This window comes from Panthera onca, chromosome A2, assembly GCF_046562875.1.
Source record: "Panthera onca isolate mPanOnc1 chromosome A2, mPanOnc1 haplotype 2, whole genome shotgun sequence".
NCBI lineage: Eukaryota > Metazoa > Chordata > Mammalia > Carnivora > Felidae > Panthera > Panthera onca.
Genome location: NC_138340.1, coordinates 73,642,140 through 73,662,106, shown reverse-complemented (window position 1 = coordinate 73,662,106; position 19,967 = coordinate 73,642,140). Strand labels below are relative to the sequence as shown.

At 39.7% G+C, this 19,967-nt stretch overlaps 1 protein-coding gene across 3 annotated transcripts in view; it reads left to right on the top strand.

The window, feature by feature from the left end:
* The window catches only part of SUGCT (succinyl-CoA:glutarate-CoA transferase), a 755,607-nt gene that overhangs the window by 319,510 nt on the left and 416,130 nt on the right, over positions 1-19,967 (top strand). For all 3 annotated transcript variants that reach the window (XM_060632202.3, XM_060632197.3, XM_060632204.2), the window contains 2 exons: positions 8,032-8,103; positions 15,903-16,000. In XM_060632202.3, the coding sequence (XP_060488185.2) occupies positions 8,032-8,103; positions 15,903-16,000 (170 nt within the window). The remainder of the gene's footprint in view (positions 1-8,031; positions 8,104-15,902; positions 16,001-19,967) is intronic.

The following is a 19,967-nucleotide window of genomic DNA, read 5'->3' as shown; positions in this document are numbered from 1 at the left end:
AGTGGCAATATTATCATCCTGGTGTCTACCTTAATCTCCCATGCACTTTAGATGGCCTACGTCAGGCTTTCAGGTCCTGATAATCCAGTGAAGGAGTAGGTCCTTTGAGGGACCAGTCCAGACCCTGGAATATGGCAATCTCATCAAATTCCTAACAGCTACTTATAGCCTACTGCTTTTTCCATCACTTTCCTTAGAAATGTCTACAGATATTTAAGACAGAGCTTTCCCCTGTGCTTTTTCTGACTCTTGAGTTAACTTGTTTTAGATACTTGGTTATCCCATGAAGGCTACATTTTACCTGTTCCTGTGAGTTAGCAGGTCCTTCTTAAAGTGCTTATTCTCCACCATGTTAAGCCACGTAGCTTCTCGTGATCTTTAGACCAAGCCCACAGATATTTTGAGAATCTGTATACTTTGATTCCAAGCCTCTGTACAGGAACTCATTTTATATTGGGTGGAAAATAAATTTTAATTCCAGTTCATGTCCAATGACTTGGTAATAGCTATGTGGAATGTTTCTTGGGAAGAATACTAAGGATGATCCTATATGCTTCAAGACAGAGTGGATACTGGATTAGGGTGATAATGGTGGAATTGGTGGTTGGAGGTAGTGGCAGTATGCATGGATCCTTGCCCCATGACAATATGCTAAGGAGATGTCTCCTCACCATCCTACAAGGTAGCGACTTGCAAACATCACGATGGGTTAAGAAACCCTTGGCTATGAGTATTAGGGAGATAAGGGAAGAGATCTTTCAGACAACTAAATGGTCTTTGGAAAGGGACATTGTGAAGGGGCTAAATTTTGACCATGGAAAGAAGGAGGAGTACTTAATTAGGGGGACTAAGTCCCTCATTGTTCCAACTACAGGACATATCTGAAACTCTTTTTGGAATTATATTCTCCATCTCCCCTAAAACTTAATCTTCACCTTTAAATTTAGGCAGTCATCTCTAAGGAAGGACGTTTGCTGTGGGAATTGATTCTTAGTGTGTTTGCCATGCTCAGTAAGCACCCTCTTCGAGTCCTTGACATTTTTTCATCTCTTCTACTTCTTGCTTCCCAGTTTTGCTGCCATGCCTTTTGTATAGTGAGTAATGGTTCATGAGTTGCCTAGTTTGCTGTTATTTAATGTTAATACATTGGCTTTCATTTAACAAAATGTATTGAAGCCTGCCATGCCAGACATAATCCCAGATATTAGGTATAACTACCATGGGCTCTAAGTTCTTATATGCCAGCCAGACTCCCGTGCTTATAGGAACTGTCATTGATTCATATATCTTTGTTCAAAGTCTTGGGCTTCTGCTTTTGTCTCTATTCTCTGAGCTTCTCGTCTAGTTAACTTCCTGTTTCCTGTCCCTCTAACTTTTGCTTTGTTTTCACAAGTCTTTGAGCCTCCTTCCCATAACCGGGACCCTATAGGCTCTATCTGTACATCTCAGTGGCCAACTGCCTTCAAGAATTATTCTGTCAGAATTTCTCACCCTATTCTCTACCTATACTCCCATACTTTATCTTGCCAACTGCTTTCCTGAACCATGCTTATTTAAGCTTTCCATACTCTGCGGTGAAATTCTGCTGTCAACTGGACCTGTACCCCACTGCCTTGCTTCAGGTGTAGTGAGCAGGTCTCATGTCAGGGCCTCCCTCCTCCTAATCCTAATCGCTTATGTTTTGTCATTGATGAATCTTGAGACATGATGGAATTAAAATATGTTTGGAAAACCTTATTGGCAATCCACTCTATAATCCACATTAGAATATTCTCGTTGTAATTATAATTAATATCCTTTTATAGCTTGATTTTTGGCTTGAAAGTGAACTATGGTGGCATCTTGAATAAAGTTCTGGTCTATGAATGAATGCCTTAAACTAGTCTGAAATAAATGTAGGCTCATTTTCAGAAATGGTATTTTCATGGATGGAACATAACTCGTTGGGACTGTGATTGTTGTAACATGTTTGAGATAAAGAGAAGTTTGAAAATGCTTAACACCTTGAAGTGCTCCTGAAAAATCAATATGGACTTATCCAGGAATTTTTGGTTGTTGCTTTTGCTTGCCTATTTCAAATAATCTGGCTTATTATTCTTTATAATGAAATCAATTCAGGATCATCATCAAAACCAGTTTCTGGCCCATACTTCCCAAGGAAAGGAACCCCATGTGCCATTTTACATTGTGTCCAGGATGCACGATGACTCCATTTTTGACAGGAGGCTTTCATGACAAAGGACTTCTTTTATTAAAAAAAAAATCCATTGACAGTGTGGGAAGAATATTAAAAAAAATTTGACATTTCCCATTTTCTTCTTTGCACTTGCATAGTATCAGAAACTGAGTGATTGAAGATCATACATATGTTCAATTTGAAATGAGACTTAATTGATTTGAAGAACCTCCAGTATATTTTTGAACATTCAAATTTCCTGTGGAATCAGCAAATCCTGGCCTTGATCTGGGGTGGAAGGAAATAAGCATGTAATACCTCTGTAGAGGCTATTCTAAATTTCAAGGCAAAGATTTGTATTTAGAAATCGGTCTTCAAAATGGCTTTTTTTTTTCATGATGAAAAATGTACAGACGAAGGCAAATTGGTAGTAGGCGAGATTAGGGACTCCTGGGTTCGTTTACCACTTGTTGCATGGTTTCATCCCATAGATGACACTGTTCTTGAGCTCTAAGTGGTTTATGCCTCACTGCCATCTGGCTCAACCAGCTTCAGCACCATAAGGTGAACTGAACTGTTTGTGGTAGGAAATAGTGCTCTATATTTGTCATGATGTACTAGCACAGACCCAAAGTCGGTAACTGCTTGACATTCCAGAAAACATTCTCATGGCAGTGAGTTGAACTTCATGGAATGTCTTTTTCCAGTGTATGATGAAGTCATTTAGCAATAGTTACCTTTTGTGGAAGAAAATCTTGTTAAAAATTAGGTAGCCCTGGGAGACCCAAGAGTTTGAGGGCTTGTTTTTGAAGTAGACACAGCACCACTTGTATGTACTTTATTTAGACGAGAGGAAATACTGATGCATCAATATGGTAGCTTAAGAGAGTGACACAGGAAGTTTCAGTTTTATTTTTTTTTCCTTTTTCCATTTGACCATGAAATATATTGAGTTGGTGCAGAACTTCGAAGGGTCCTTCTGTGATTTTATCTGTAGCCAGATCAATAATTAAGAGATCATCAATCCGGGTTAGCTGGCCTGGAAGCAGGGAAAGCAGAGCATTTCGGAAGCAGTAGACACTTCCAGATTTACCTTCTTATATCTCTGACTTCATGTCTGCTCAGTATTCTCTATTCCTATATCTTCTATCGCCACCCCTGGGTCTCTCAGGTGTGGTCCTATTTAACCTGTGACACTGTTCTAACCAGAGCAATGAAACTCTGACTCCCCATGCCTTCTTGTCTTTACATGTCTCCCAATTTGCTCGTAAGTGGTACAGTTTCTTTGGCACGTCCAATCACTTGGCCCATCAATATTTTCTCAGTCTGAGAAACACCTCTTCACCCAGGAGAGAAGGTTCATTGTGAACTGGAATGTGAAGAAAACTGTGCAGTTTCTGTGTGGTCTCCCCAATGGTGAAACTTACCCTAGAGAAAGCACAACCCATGGTAATAAGCTTAATAAAATCTGGTCTTCTAAGAGGAATGGCTTGGTTTTGGCTCTGTCCTTTTTCTGTTTGTTTGTTTTGTTTTTGTTTTTTTGTTTCTCTTTTTTTGTAATTTTATGTATGTATGCATGTATGTATGTATTTTTTAATTTATATCCAAGTTAGTTGGCATATAGTGCAAAAATGATTTCAGGAGTCCAGTGATTCATTCCCTATGTATAACACCCAGTGCTCATCCCAACAAGTGTCTGCCTTAATGCCCCTTACCCATTTAGCCCATCCCTCCCCACAACCCCTCCAGCAACCCTCTGTTTGTTCTCTGTATTTAAGAGTCTCTTATGTTTTGTCTCTCTCTCTGTTTTTATAGTATTTTTGCTTCCCTTCCCTTGTGTTCAGATCTTTTGTATATTAAATTCTACATAGGAGTGAAACCATATGATATTTGTCTTTCTGTGACTGACTAATTTTGCTTAGCATAATACCCTCTAGTTCCATCCACGTAGCTGCAAATGGCAAGATTTCATTCTTTCCGATTACCGTGTAATACTCCATTGTGTATATATATATCTTCTTTATCCATTCACTTGTTGATGGACATTTGGGCTCTTCAGTACTTTGACTCTTGTCGATAGTGCTGCTGTAAATACTGGAGTTTGGCCTTGTCCTTTTAAAACTATAGACCCCTGCTGCCCTCTCCCCCATCATTTCATGCAGAAGCAATGGTTTCTTGCCTCCTGAGGCCTAAATTCCTTATGAGAGAAACACCCTAGCCATGAGTGTTTTTAGCCCAATTCGATGCTTTTGATGTGAGTTCTCCCTGGTGTGGAAAGCCTGCTGGCAGTTTGTGCGTATGGCTTGTTATCACTTACTTTGCTCAGTCTGGAGAATGAGGCAACCAAGGGAATAAAGAGAGAGAGAGGAGTCTGTTGCAGAGTAGATGAGGGCCCAAGAGTCAGAATATAAGGGTTTAGAATACATAAGAAAGTTTCTTTTAGGTAGGATGCAATTATTTAATAATAATGATATTTATTGAATCCCTACCTTTTATTTATTTTTGAGAGAGAGTTACACGTGGATTATGTGTGTGTGGGTTGCCATTGTTCAAGGGTCAGTCCCTGTGAGGCCTTTCTTTCCTGTTGATGACTCTTGTGTTGGGGTCTGTAATGGACAGCTATTCTTGTAATTGACGCTTGTCAATTACAAGTGATACAGCTTTTCCTTTTAATCTCCTGACTCCACTTTAGTGACATTTCCCTCTATTAATTTTCATACTCCTAATACCATCATATTGGGGTTAGGATTTCAACATGCGACTCTGAGACATAATTATTTACTCTTCAGCCAATACTTTGTTTTTAAGTTTTTACTTAAAATATATGTATTAAATAAACACTGTAGGAACAGTAACAGGGAACAAATAAGTATTTAAAGAACTCAATCTTACCTTTATCCTTATAAATCTATTTGATGATCTTTAATTGTGTTTAGTGGCTCAGCCACTATGCAGTCTTCATTTTCCTGTGATCATTAACTGGTTATCTCTGCTTAAAGTTTTGAAAGTTTTATATTGATAAAGACATATTTCATGGCATAGCTAAGGCTTAAGGAAGAAACACTTCTTCATTAATTAAAAGGGAATGAGGATCTCCAAAAATGTAAACTTGCTGAGTTTTTTGTCACTAATCTAAAATTTTAAAATTTATTTATTTATTTACTTTGAGAGAGAGACAGAAAAGAGAGAGGCTGAGCAGGGGAGGGGCAGGGAGAGAGAGAATCCCAAGCAGGCTCTGTACTCTCAGTGTGGAGCCTGATGTGGGGCTCAAACTCACGAACTGTGAGATCATGATCTGAGCCAAAATCAAGAGTCGGATACTTAACCAACTGAGCTACCCAGGCACCCCTAAAATTTTGAAAATCTTTTTTCACATTATACTTGGTAGCATACATTGTTACTTCATATTACTTATTCGCTTCCCAACTCAGTTTTTCTCCGGAAAACAAACAAAAAAACAAGCCGACAATCTGTGTACCTTCATAGTTATCAATGGTTTATTGGGGCATCTCTGTTCAAAATCCTTTGCTCCTCACTCATACCTCCATTGCAAATTCCCTTTCTATAGTTTGAGAAACACCAATGCATTGTTTATAACACAAACTTTGCTTTTGCCCTGTGAACAGGGAAGATAAACTTTTAAAATAGTTCATGTGAAATCTTTTTAGTAGCATTCATTACCAAATCAAGCAAAATGTAAATAGAATAAACCCCATTAATAATGTTTTGCCTGAGATTCATTTTAGCCATGAGTCTATTATATGGAAGCAGTTATCTGAGAGATTTATTACATTTTACGACCATTTATTAATTGCCTAACATTCTTCAGATATCATGTTAGGTCTAGTAGGAAGAATAAAAAGAAAACATACCATCTTCCAGCTTCAGTTTCCCAGCATCAGACAATGGGACTTTCAATGATGCTGGAAATGCTCTTTATCTACGCTGATATGACAGGCATGGCTTTTGAATGTTTGACATTGTGGCTAGTGGGTCTGTGGAACTGAACTTTTACTTACATTTTTCTGAATAACATCTCTACTGAGATATAATTGATATATCATCATTCACTCATGTAAAGTGTACATTACAACAATCTTGGAACATTTTCATCACCCCATCAGGAAACCCAGAACTCATTAGTGGTAGTGGTCACACCCCCAAATTCTCCCCATCTTCTCAGCCCTGGGTGGTTGCCAATCTTTCTGTCTCTATGGATTTCCCTATTTTGGACGTATCATATAAATGCTATCAAAATATGTGGACTTTTGTGACTGGCTAATTTAATTTTAGTTTATTTAAATTTAATAGCCACATGCGGCTAATGGCTATTATAGGAAGCAAGTGAAGTGAAAGACCACATACAGATCCTGAAGGCTAAGAAGAAGATAATTCTGAGAAAGGGGAATGCGGAATACAGGTCAGAGAGATTGGAGATGAACCCAGATGGAGCCTAGTGATAAGACAGGTTCCTGGAGGAAGGGATGGTTAACAGTACCAAATAATACAGAGGGGTCAAGAAAGAATAGTTCAGTGTAAAGATCGGATAAAAATCCTGATGACAAAGGGCATTGGCATGTGGCGTTGGTGAAGAAGTGTAGGCGGGTGGAATTTTATATCATTCAGAGATGGAGGGAAGGAAGAAAATTTCAAGATAGCCTGAGAAGGATAACAGGATTGATAGAAATTTTGTTTTGTTGCTGTTAATATTTTTAGTGTAGACATGAGCCTATATCTAGGCAGAAAGAAAAGGATCTAGTCAGAATGAAGAGATTAAGGATGATTGAGCAAGGTTCTGAAGGATATGAGTGAGGGTGGGACGAGGGTTTTTAGTATAGGAGCAAGCCCTGGCAAGGAAGATTGAAGTCATCTTTCTCAGAGGTAGGAGTAAGTAAAGAAAGAGTAGGTGAAAATACAGAGTAATGTTTACATAGAAAAGAAGGAAACTAAAGGAACTCATTTAAGAAAGTGGGAATGAGGCCTTCTGTGGGTAAAATTTGGTTCCTCCAACCATCACTGTGATCAAATGTGGAGAAGGGAGTTCTCCAGATGCTCTGGGAGGTGAGTGTATCAATTTCTTATATTCTTGTTGCTGCTCAAATGAATGTGTCTCCTAGAAGCAACAAACATTTTCAAGTACATAAAAGCCACATGAGATTCAGAGATCCACATGTGTCAATTTTCACTTAATGAAAAGTAAATTGTCCAAAAGTTTACATATGAGATCTTCAAAGATAAAATGTATCAGTGTATGCATCCTCCCTTCCACCCTCCCTTCCTCTCTCCTCCCTCCCTGTTTCCTTCCTCCCTCCCTTCCTTCCTTCCTTCCTTCCTCCCTCCCTCCCTCCCTCCCTCCCTCCCTCCCTCCCATTCATTTATTTTTCTTTCAGTTTGTAGAAAACATTGTATCCTCTTGCTCTTTTCCCTCCAAGGAAAAATGGAAACAAACAAAATATAAAACTTTGGAAAAACCCAACATTAATCCATACTATAATGAATACAGAATTTCATGTTATGCATTATAATAAAACTGTTTTAGTTTAATTTAGTATTTTCTTTATTTTTCCAAGCCGTGTTACAACAGTTAATGGAAGAGCCAGGAAGTGCTTTGAAAATCCCAAATTAAGAAAAACAAAACAAAACAAAAGAAACCAACTATGCAAATATAAGAACAAAATCTACTAATTAATATTTATTTAATTAGTAATGTACTTTAGAACATGCTTTCGATATAGAAGTTTTAGAAATTAAAGCTAACTTTTATGGTATTTTCAATATATAAAGTTATATATTCATGTATCTATGTATTTGTATGTATGTATGTGTGTACTTATGTATTTATTGATTTCTTTTAGGCTTTTAAAACCAAGGATGGATATCTTGTAGTTGGAGCAGGAAATAACCAACAGTTTGCTACTGTGTGCAAGGTAATCTTGAATCACTGGGGTGGGCGGATGACCCGTGCAACAACTCGTTTTGTATACAGCCAGGAAAGTTCAGTTTTGCCTAGAACAATGTTGTTAAGTCTACAGCCAACTCCAGACCCCTTGCCTTCACACCTAACAATGTGCCATTTTGATACGTACAAGTGCTCGGGACATGGTCTGAATTAGCATTCTGACTATATGTTTTTTTCAGGTTATCTGGCTGTATTTTGAAATGAATCATAGTACATAGGAACCTAAATTATCCTCAAACAGGACCTGACTACCAGTCCAATGAAAAAAAAAAGGAAAGAAAAAAATGCACTAATTTTTTTTTTTAATGTTTATTTATTTTTGAGAGAAAGAGACACAGAATGTGAGGGGGAGGGTCAGAGAGAGAGAGAGAGAGAGAGAGAGAGAGAGAGAGAAAGAGACACAGAATCTGAAGCAGGCTCTAGGCTCTGAGCTGTCAGCACAGAGCCCCATGTGGGGCTTGAATCCATAAACCAAACCATGAGATCATGACCTGAACCGATGTCAGATGCTTAACCGACTGAGCCACCCAGGTGCCCCCAAAAAAATGCATTTTAAAGGGAATTTTATTGCCAGGATATTTTTCTTTTCTCTTTCCTTTCTTTTTTCTTTTTCTTTCTTTTTCTTTTTTTTTTTGTAATAACATGAGATCTAATTAGGCCCAAATACAGTATAATACCAAATTTATTGTATTAACCACTAGAAAACTAAAAACAACTTTTCACATTAGCTTTTAATTTTGCAGAATACCTTTCTGCAAAATTCATGTTTTAAAGTGTTAGCAATTAAGGTTGTATTAAAGATGTTGCTACTCATTGGGTTTAAAAAAAGGCCTTGGAATAGTTTGAGATAATTTTATATTGAAGATTTTACATTTTTGGCATCGCTTAGACACTTTTTTTATTTGATGTCTTTACTACTTACCTAGATTTTAGGGTTTTTTAGATTTGCTTTTATTTAAGTCTTTAGGTTCCCGTTCACTTTTTCCAGTTCTAGTCCCAGAAGTATGATCTAGCTTTAAAAATATGTATTTAAGTTTTTGTTTTAATTTTTCTTTCCTGTAGGGGAAAGGCCTCACCTGTTGAGGACGTTTTAATTTTTTTGCACTCCTCATACGTACCACTGTGAACTTCCGGCGTTATTAAAGATGCCCAAATATTCCTTAGAGGAGCCTTCTTTATTGCAGTTAGCCTGCTAGAACCTTCTGTATTGCAGTTAACCTGTTATGCACAAAAATTCTTTATTGTGGTGCCTCTTTTGCAGGAGAGGGTAGGGAGCGCAGCTCAAAACCACAGCAAAGGGGTGGGAAGTACCAGGGAGAAGGTGACAAATGGAGCTGGTTCCTATGGCAGGGAGGGCTGGAACATCTGAGGTGGGGAAGAGGGAGCTTTCATAACGGTGACTCTGAGTAAGTGTAGAGAAAATCGATTCAAACATTTGATCCAGGATCAAAGAATCTTTATTATGAACGGTCAACGTTAAAAATATGAAACATACGGAAGCCGTTGCCTGTGAAGTCATTTGCGTACTCTAGCCACAGAGATGTAAAAGCCAGTTCATTGCTATAAATGAGTACAGATTTTCTTCCTGGGCCATATGTTTTGGAGTTTTCTCTCTCCAGAAAGGGGGGCGTGGTGGGGGGGGGTAGAAATTACTGGTTGACATATTCTTCACTGTTGAAAATAACTGTACTGAGCTCTTTTTATTTTTGATTCATTACTGCTGATCAGTTTGAAACTTTTGAACTTCCTCATAAATATCCATAAGAACATTTTTTTTGGAAAAGATTTTTATTTCAAAGCAGAATATTTGCCATAAGTCTGAGTACTAAAATATGACTTACTGTGATGGTGTGTTAGGATACGTTTGTTTAAAAGGAGACCATCAGAGGGCCTTTGAGAGTGGTACACTTGACCTTGTTTTTCCATATGTGAGTTAGGAATGATAATCCCTATTATGAGCCCGTAAGACAATGTCTATCAAATTCTTTGAAACACTCAGAAGAAAATTTTTATGTGTCCAGGATTTTAATGCTATTTACATCACTTACTAGGCATCTTGAGCGAACATTGCAAACTGATTGATTTTTTTTAACCTTCATAATTATATCCTTACATGTAAACTTGCCCTATAAAACCTTTTAACCTGAGAAAAATGCTCTGTTCCCTTATGCCATGTATAGTGGGTTTCTTATAAGTATTTTTGGTTCAGATTTATCTGTTGCTAAGGGGCTTGTGATTCAAATTGACCTTACGGAAGATGAAGTTCCCAGGTTTTCACATGATGCCCATCAATTGTTCTTTTGCCAATTAAGTCCTATCATAAAAGATAGGGTGGCTCGGGTGCCTGGGTAGCTCAGTTGGTTGAATGTCAGACTTCAGCTCAAGTCATGATCTTGCAGTCAGTGAATTTGAGCCCCCCACATTAGGCTCTGTGCTGACAGCTCAGAGCCTAGAGTCTGCTATGGCTTCTGTGTCTCCCTCTCTCTCTGCCCCTTCCTCACTCATGCTCTGTCTCTCTCTCTCACTCTCTCTCTCAAAAAATAAACAAACATCCAAAAAAAAAAAAAAAAAAAGATAGGGAGGCTCTACCTCCTAGGGAGAAATACAGCAGTATTGTCTGTGATGAATGAGTAGAATTTACTTGGGCCTAATCTCTTTCCAAAATTGAAATAGATCTACTGGTTGACTAATACTTCTGGGGCAGGGGGTCCTATTAAGGAGCTCTTATTGTCAGGAATTAGGGTGAGAACAAGAGCAATTGGGGTTCAGAACAAGGCTTGGGGTTCAGAAAATCTTCCTGCATATAAACCAAACCTTGGCTTAGAACAAATCCCATTTTATGTCTCTTAACGTGATACAGAAGAGTAGGCAACATGAGCATATGTAAGCTATTTTAAGCTGATTGATGCCAACACTAATGGGTATTCCTATTTGAAGTACATTGACATCCTTTCAAAAGTCATTTAGACTGAAAGTTTCTTTTATTGGAGGCAATATGCATTGGTTCTCAACTCTAGCATGCATAGGAAATCTCCTTGAGCTTCATACCCAAAGATTTTGACTTAGTGTGTCTGAGGTGGGGTATGGGAAACTTCAATTTCAGTAAGCGTTGTAGCTGATTTTGGAGCAGGTGGTTTGAGGACGTTATAGCATAGTTCTAAGGCATACTGTGAGTCTTGGAGATAGTCAGGTGACCTCTGGCAAGATGCTTAATCTTTGTTAAGCATCTGTGTTCTCATGACAAAATGAATATTATAATACATGACTATGCTAATATATAACTTTTGGGATTTTGCAAGAGTTAGATTGGATAAGTAAAATAGTCTGTCTAGTCCTGACTCACAGTATGCACTTAATAAATGGTCTCAATAAAAATTACATTTGTGGGGGGGCATCTGGGTGACTCAGTCAGTTAAGCAACCAACTATTGGTTTCAGCTCAGGTCATGATCTCTGTGAGATTGAGCCTCCTGTAGGGCTCTGTATGGACAGCACGAAGCCTGCTTGGGATTCTCTCTCTCTCTGTCCCTCCTCCCCCCCCCACTTGCTGTCTCTCTCTCTCTCTCTCTCTCTCTCTCTCTTCTCTCTCTCTCTCTCTGTCTCTCAAAATAAATAAATCTTAAAAAATTGGGTTTGGAGAATCTGGTTCTGGTTAAGATAAAGTAAGCACACTTCTCCCTATCTCTTCCATTGAATGCAGCGATAAAACCTGGATAGAATGCAGGGAGCATCTATGAGAGGGTGTAAGAGGGCTCTGAGAAGTAAGTAGTAGGAGGAGAATTGGGGAAGAACACCAGAATTTAAAGTATCTCTAAGGCAGCAGTAAGTTTCTCTGCAATGACTTCCTTATACAGTGGAGCCTGAAACATGGAAGTAGGCACTAGGAAACAGAGCTGAGCCCTACGAGATGCCCTTTGTTCTTAGAGTGAGGACCACAAAAGAGAGCTCTAATAGCAGAGAGAGTGTGGAAATCCTCCGTCTTTTCTCCCTCTCCATTTTCTCATGCGCCACCCCACAAACAACCCCTGTAATGGTATCAGCAGATGAACAGGAACTAAAACTCTGAGGAAGGAGAACTTTCCTCTTTATCTCTGAGCAGTGATCCCCCAGAAAGAGGGGTGAATTCCTGTTGCCTTTTTCTCTCCCCCCACTGCTTGGCCTCCACCCTGCAAGTCTGCTGGGGAGTAGGCTACCTAAGGGGGTAGTTCTACCAGGGAGCTGGAAAGAGACTGCAGAGAGGCAGGAGCTGTGGAAAGCAATCCTTGAAGTTGTTGGTGAACCCCTCACTCACCTCTGAGCTGCACATACACTGATCTGGTGCTAACCAGCACCCCAGAGGAGTTGAGGACTGAGTTAAGGAACAGATGACTGCCCAGGTGGCAGCATAACCATTAAGTAGGGCACATGTGGGACAGATTCGAATAGCACTGCAAGCGCTCAGAACTCCACTACCTCTAGAACCAAAGCACACCAAAGGTGGGTTGTGGGACTCACAGCCTGGACCTCACCAGGTCAACTGCTTGCTAAACACAATAACAACAAGATTTTTCTGTAGGATTTAAACAAGACCCAGAGACTCATAATATAATATTTAAAACGTCCAGGATACAATCCAAAATTACTCAGCATATGCAGAGCCAGAGCTTGCATGAGAAAAGACAGTCAATAAATGCCAATGCCAAGATGACACAGATGTTGGAATTAATTTACAAAGGCTTTAAAGCAGCTATTATAAAAATGCTCCGATAGGCATCACAGACTTTGTGGAAATAAATGGAAAAATAGAAATGTCCCGCAAAGAAATAGAAGATATGAAGAAGAACCAACTAGAAATTCTAGGATGGAAAAATACAGCCACCAAATAAAAAAAAAAAAGCATCTCCTCACTGGGTGAGCCCAATAACACAATGGGGATGACAGAGGAAACTAGTCATGGAACTTGAAGATAGATAAGTAGAAATCATTCAGTCTGAACCACAGAGAAAGAAAAAAAGGGAGTCTCCTCCCCAAAAGTCTATGCTGAAAAAATATTTGAAGATGTAATTGCTGAAAACTTCCCAAATTTGGCAAAAGACAAAAACCTACAGATTTAATAATTTCAGCGAACCCCAATAGGATCCAAATAGGATCAACCCCAATAAATCCATGCACAAACACACCCAAGACTACCCGCTGAAAAGGAAAGACCAAGGCAGATGTTTTGAAAGCACCCGAAGAAAAATGATATATTACCTGTGGGGGGACACGGACTCAATTGACTGCAGATTTTTCATAAGAACCTGGGAGCCCAGAGAGAAGTGGCACAGAGGTGTCCACCCTGAACTCTATATCCAGTAGAAATATTCTCAGAAAATGAAGGTTAATTAAAGACATTCTCCCTCCCTGTCTCCCCGCCTTCCTCTTTCCCATCCTTCTCTTTTGAACAAACCCATACTTCATTATTTCTTTTGGGGGAAAATGCACCTCGTTGGAATGCTTCCCATGGATTTAGTGCTCAAGATGTCAGGCACTTTCACTGACATGGCTTCATTCCGTCCCAGGCAACACTGCTTCGAGCACGTAAGGAATGGTTGTGATCACAGCACCCGGAACGAAGCGGTCTCCCTAGGAACATTTTGAATGGCAGCGTGGCTGAACACAGAACGATAATTATTGTGACCCACTGTTTCGTATCAACTTTCAAATAGAAAAGAGGTCTAATATGTCAAGTTTAGAGAAGGACAAATGAGGATATCCTGGTTCCCATTGAGTAAAATCACTGAGTGGTTTTTTTTTTTTTTTTAACATTTATTCAGTTTTTGAGAGACAGAGAGAGACAGAGCATGAGGGGGGAGGGACAAAGAGAGAGGGAGACACAGAATCCGAAGCAGGCTCCAGGCTCTGAGCTGTCAGTACAGAGTCCAATGTGGGGCTCTAACCCACAAACTTTGAGACCGTGACTTGAGCCAAAGTCAGATGCTCAACTGACTGAGCCACCTAGGCGCACCACTGAGTGTTTTTTATTTTATTTTTTTAATGTAGCTTATACTATTTCTGGGTGAGGCTAGATTTACAGATTTAACCTGTGATTTGGTGAAGGCACTTGCTTTTTCTTGAAATGACTTATTCATTCTTGGGGAGGGAAGGGGTTTCCATTCCTGGACAAGGCTGGAGGCCATTCTGGGATCAGGTGTGGTGACAGGGAGGGTTTGAAAAAGGACGCTCTATGTGGTGTCGCTTTTTAAACTCTGGGAGAGTAACGCTGTCTTTATTATTCCTAAAGGAAATGAATAAGTGAACCATGCAAAAGAGAAATGACACCGTGGAGATGCTCTCTTTACTCCAGGGAATCTTCTTCACTTCTCTGTCCTTTGTGAGATGATTAATGGATTGATTTTATTTAAACTGTGGGAAACAAATGAAACCATTAAATGTTTATATTTAAAGCAAATACATTACTAGAGGTAGTGAAGCTTTCTGTGGGCCACATGGCCTGCCCGGAACCCATAAATGCTCCTTCTGACTTTCCAACACAACTGCCAAACACTGCCTCCACACATTCTTTATAAAACTTCTTTTCCATTCCAAATCCACTTGGTACTTTCATTACGGTCTTGTTAAAATTGCAAGATGTCCGAAGGGACTTGCAAGATAGATTTCCCTTTATTGAGGAGGAGCAAAAGAGGAAGTGTATAAAAGCATTTCTATTTGTTATTCCTTCAGGGAGACATATTAAAGAAAAATAGTGACACTTCTATAGGAAGAATATCTTTTAATTTGACATTATTTTAATGGTGAGCATTTGGGGCAAATGTATATGCTTTTCCTCTATTTTAGCACCTTGTACAACATCCTGGATTGGACTTCTGGGACAGATAATATTATTTTATTTACATGTGGAACAAATAAGTGAATGTACCTACAAGATATATGTTGATCGTGGGCTTTGTGAAAGTGCAGACAAGTACTTATGATATTGGTTCTCAGAATTAGGTCCGTTTTATCCAGTTTTGTATCTCTCTACTTACTCTCTCCAGACAAGCTTATGATGGGGATCTGATAACTCTTTCTATGCTCCTGTTTGTAGGTACCTACACAAATGTAGCAAAAACTTCTCATAAATAACAAACTCAGTCACAACATTACCCATATTAAAAAAATTTTTTGTACCGTTTATTCATTTTTGAGAGACAGAGAGACAGAGAGTGAGTGGGGGAGGGGCAGAGAGAGAGGGAGACACAGAATCCATAGCAGGATCCAGGCTCTGAGCTGTCAGCACAGTCCGACATGGGGTTTGAACTCACTGACCGTGAGAATATAACCTGAGCCAAGTCAGACGCTCAACTGACTGAGCCACCCAGGCCCCTCAACATTACCCATCTTGATTGCACGATCCTTCCCTCTATATTCCTTTGCTGTTCTATATGCTTTTGTCTGGAAGCATAAAGGTCAGCAAAGGATGGTGTTGGGAAGGGTGTGGTAGTTGCTGAACACTTGCACTCACAGGCAGGTACCCCCAAAATCGTGAATTATACATTAAGATTATTTTTCCTGGGGGCGCCTGGGTGGCTCAGTTGCTTAAGCATCAGACTCTTGATTTCCTCTCAGGTCATGATCTCAGGGTTCATGAGTTCAAACCCTGAGTCAGGCTCTGTGCTGGCAGCACAGACACTGCTTGGGATTCTCTCTCTCCTTCTCTTTCTCTCTCTGTCCCTCCACCACCCCCCCCTTGCTCTTTCAAAAGTAAGTAAATAAATAAATGTTAAAAAACATTATTTTTCCCTTTTAGATCTTGAATTTGCCTGAACTGATTGATGACTCCAAGTATAAAACTAACCACCTTCGGGTACAGAATAGAAAAGAGCTTATCAAAATACTATCTGCACGGTAAGCTTGGATTTACTGTGTGTACACTTAAGAATTAATGTCATTAGCATTTACCTGGTTTTTTTTTTGTTTGTTTGTTTTTTGGTGTTCTTTTTTGCCTTATTTAAATTAACTTGTATTTCTTTAACATTTCACAAAGCTGGTTAGTGGAAAGATATTTCAAAGCCATGTTTTTTCTTTATTTGAAAACATTTTACATGTCTTATTAAGTACTGAGTCATAACAATGATATAAATAAGAAAGTCAAATGACTTGAATTAGGTTGCTCTTCTGTAGCATGTGAGTGTTTGGGATTAGTCTATTATGAATTCTAATAACAACAATACTACTAGTAATAATGATTTAACATTTTTTTTTTACCTTTTACTATTTAAACAGTCTACATATCTGACCCCTTTTAACCCTTACAATCATTCTGTGAGGTAAATTCTATTCCTATTTTACAGATAAGGAAACTGAGGCAAAGAACAGTGAAGTCAAAAGTTTGTTGGCTTTTCTGTTCTCCTGTGCAGTTTATCATGATGACGTTTGGAAAATGCCAGATTGAGTTATGGGTCATAAAGGATTAATGCTAGTCAATTAGAGCATTTGATTTCCAAATTATAACATTCATGTCAGGTTTTGCTTTCATTAAAACCCGTATCAGTCTTTCAGGTATCCCTCAGAAAAGGGTACCAATCCTGCATATTTCCTACCAGTTTCGCTTTTGTTTATGTCTAAACTCCATCTACAGAATAGGCATCAGGGTTCTTGTGGGTCTAAATGCCCACAGAAGCGGTTCTTCAATACGGAACATTTGCTGTCATCATGCCCATGAATTAAGTACTTTTGTTCAAATATCATATCTTGTCTTTTGAAAGGGCCCTTATTTTTCTGTGTAGTATGTACCAAAGTTCTTAGACAATAAGATTCTGCTACTGTAATTTTTATTTCTGTCCCCTTGGTATTTGGGGATCTCTGTGTGAATCAGCAACAATTCATTACCTATTTTCCCTTTCCTGGATCGCAGACACTTCGCAATGCCTGTTTCGCCTTGTGCCCCATGCCGGTCGATCAGCGGGGGGCTCTGTGTGGGACTGATGTGCAGAGAATGCAGGAGCCAGAATCGGGCTCCCCTATCCCTGTCGTTCGTTAAATATCAGTCTGATTCTACCACAGAGCCTGAGAGCCCTCAGTCATTAACCTTTCTTCACATGAGAATTGGCCATTTATTTCTGCTCTTTGCCTCTCATTTAATTCATTGATAGGACTTTTTCCTTTCACACCACGGTTACCCACTTTCAATAATAGGCATTTGTGAGAACCTTATCAAAAGCTCTTTGAGAGTCTAAATAGATCGTATCCATGCTGTGAGAAGTGGACCCAAGAAAAATACAAAACTGAGGCAGATAAAAGTGTCATCTTCGTACTCAGCTGCTGGCCCCTTTTATAACATCAAGGGCCACAAAGTTACATTACTGGTTTCCCATGTCTTAAGATTTTTCTTCCTTGCTCAATTCTGTGACAGAATTCTGCTGTAGAAAGACTTTTAGTAGCATCTGTAATAGATTAATTTCTATTTTCTCTCTTCATTGTGAATTACATAATTTGTCGCCTTCTTCTTTCTACTCTTACGCACGCAGAAGTGGAAGTTTCCTCATTGTGGAAACCCATAAGGTTCTTATGTCTTTATTCAGGGCTTAACAAGGAGTTAAGGAATCCAATCACAAGGAAGAGACTGGGGGGTTGTCTTCAGAGAGGAAATTCGATAGGGGAGGTCACATTATCACAGGTCCTGCTGTTAAAGCACAGACCACAGAGAGCCTGCACTGTTTGGAGGCTCTGTTGTGGAAGTGTGTTGATGTTTTTTGGTGCTCTCTTGTGGTAAGCAGTCTTCAGTCTCTGCCAGCTCAAGTCTCTTCTGCGTGATGGATCAAACAGTGATGAGCGGGGAAGATTAGGATATGATTCATTCCCATTTATGACCTTGTCGTTTGTTTTTCTGAACAAATGTCACTGGATTCACCGGTACTGTTCAGTGCCTGGCTTTCAGGGGGTCTCTGTGAAAGTTTAAAAGTGTATCATTTTCATTAGCTGATTCTATGTTCTCTATGAAAATTTAAAAATGTTTAGTGGCTCTCTATTATAGGATGAAAGCTGGTCTTTTTAGTCTGACATCATGGTCTTCCACAGTCTGACATGGTTTTTTCTTTCCACCTTTTCTCAACATAAAGGCCCTGCTGTGGCCACACTCCCATTTGGTGGGGTCTTTTGTTCTCTGTCTGGAACGCTTCCCAGACTCACTACGATTCTGAAACATAGTCGTGCTTCCAAGGTCAGTTCCACAGCTTCATGAAACCATCCTCAAATGTCCCTCTTTGGGGTCCCAGTCAGATGACAACACTTGCAGAAAAGCAGGTGTCCTTCCGTGCTTCGTATCCAGCCTACCAGTTATCAAACACAAACAGAATCGGCATTAACTTGTTGGGAATGGTTCTGTCAGAGGTGTGCTTGACACGCTGTTCTTTTCATTCCACAGCAGAACCTGTGAATCACAGACACGCTAGCTCCCAACCACAGAAAGGAGGCAGGGAGAAGGGAAGGGGAGAAAGCAGCACTGAGTAGATGCCTTTAATTATCAGGAAAGCGTTATTATTCCCACTTTACAGATGAATATTCTGAAGTGTAGGGAGGTTAGTCTCAAGGTTAGAAACATAGTGAATAGTTAGTTTAGAATTCAAAAGGCTGTATCTTTTCCATATGTCATATTGCCTCCCCTAAAGTGGTGCACGGAACGTTACCCTGTCTTTGCTTATTTACTCAATAAATATTTATTGATCACTAGGGATAGAGAATAAACGAAACAAAGAACATTGGTGAAAAATATTGCAGGGAAGGAAAATGAGGAGTGCCAAAAGTTGGTTGTGAGGCTATTTCATTTAAGCTGGTCACAGAGAGCTTCTCTGCTTAAGGGACATTTGAGCAGAGTCCTGAAGGAGGTGAGGGAAGGGACCTGCAGAGAACTGGAAGAAGCTCTTTAGGCAGCAGGTGCATGGGTAGGAGTTTAGGGAGTACCAGAGAGGACAGTGAGCCCAAACTCAATGATCAAAAGGAAGAGTTGGGGGGAGGTGGGTCCAGAGAGAGAGAGAGAGAGAGAGAGAGAATGGAGGGATGTGGGTGGGTCCAGGGAGACAGTAGAGAGAGTGGGGGGAGGTGGCCAGCAAATCATGTTTAAAAGTTATGATAGACTTTATAACAAAGTAGTTTCTTAAACTCGTGAAATGAAGGGATTATTTTCATCATATAGTCAGTTTGCTTCTCAGCCACTACTATTTTCTATCCAACCTGAAGACACATTTTTTTCCAGTTTGATTGAGACATGCCTGACATATAACCGTGTATTAGTTTAAGGCATACACCATCATGATGTGATATATGCATGTATTGCAAAATGAGCATCCCAGTAAGTTTCGTTGACACCCATCACCTCACAGTTACAGATTTCTTTTTCTTGTGTTGGGTTTTAAAATCTCTCCTAGCAACCTTCACATATACAGTATTGTTAACTACAGTCCTCTTTGTGTTCTCCTATGGAATTCATAGACTCTTTTGAAAGCCTACCAGGAAAGCCAGTCGCTTACCTCACTTTTCTGTTATTCCTGCTAAAAATCGTGTGATGCTTCTCTCTGAGCAGCCAGGCTCATTCAGGAAGGCAGCTGCATGTTTTTGTCATCCGCTGAGTTTTCCGCAGACAGCACACAGTGTGTCTCAGGTGTTCTCAGGTGTTACTATTTCCCACCCCCCCCACCCCCGCCCCCCACCAGGCCGGCCCTGAACAAGTTTTGCTTTTTTTAAATTTCAAGATGGGAGACTTTTCCCTTGGGCTTGCCGTTTTATCCAGGGTGTTGCAGAACGTCTGTTTACCCAGCTGCTAAGACTGAAAACGGTGCAAGGAGAAAGCATGTTAAAAGTCCCCAGCTAAAACAGA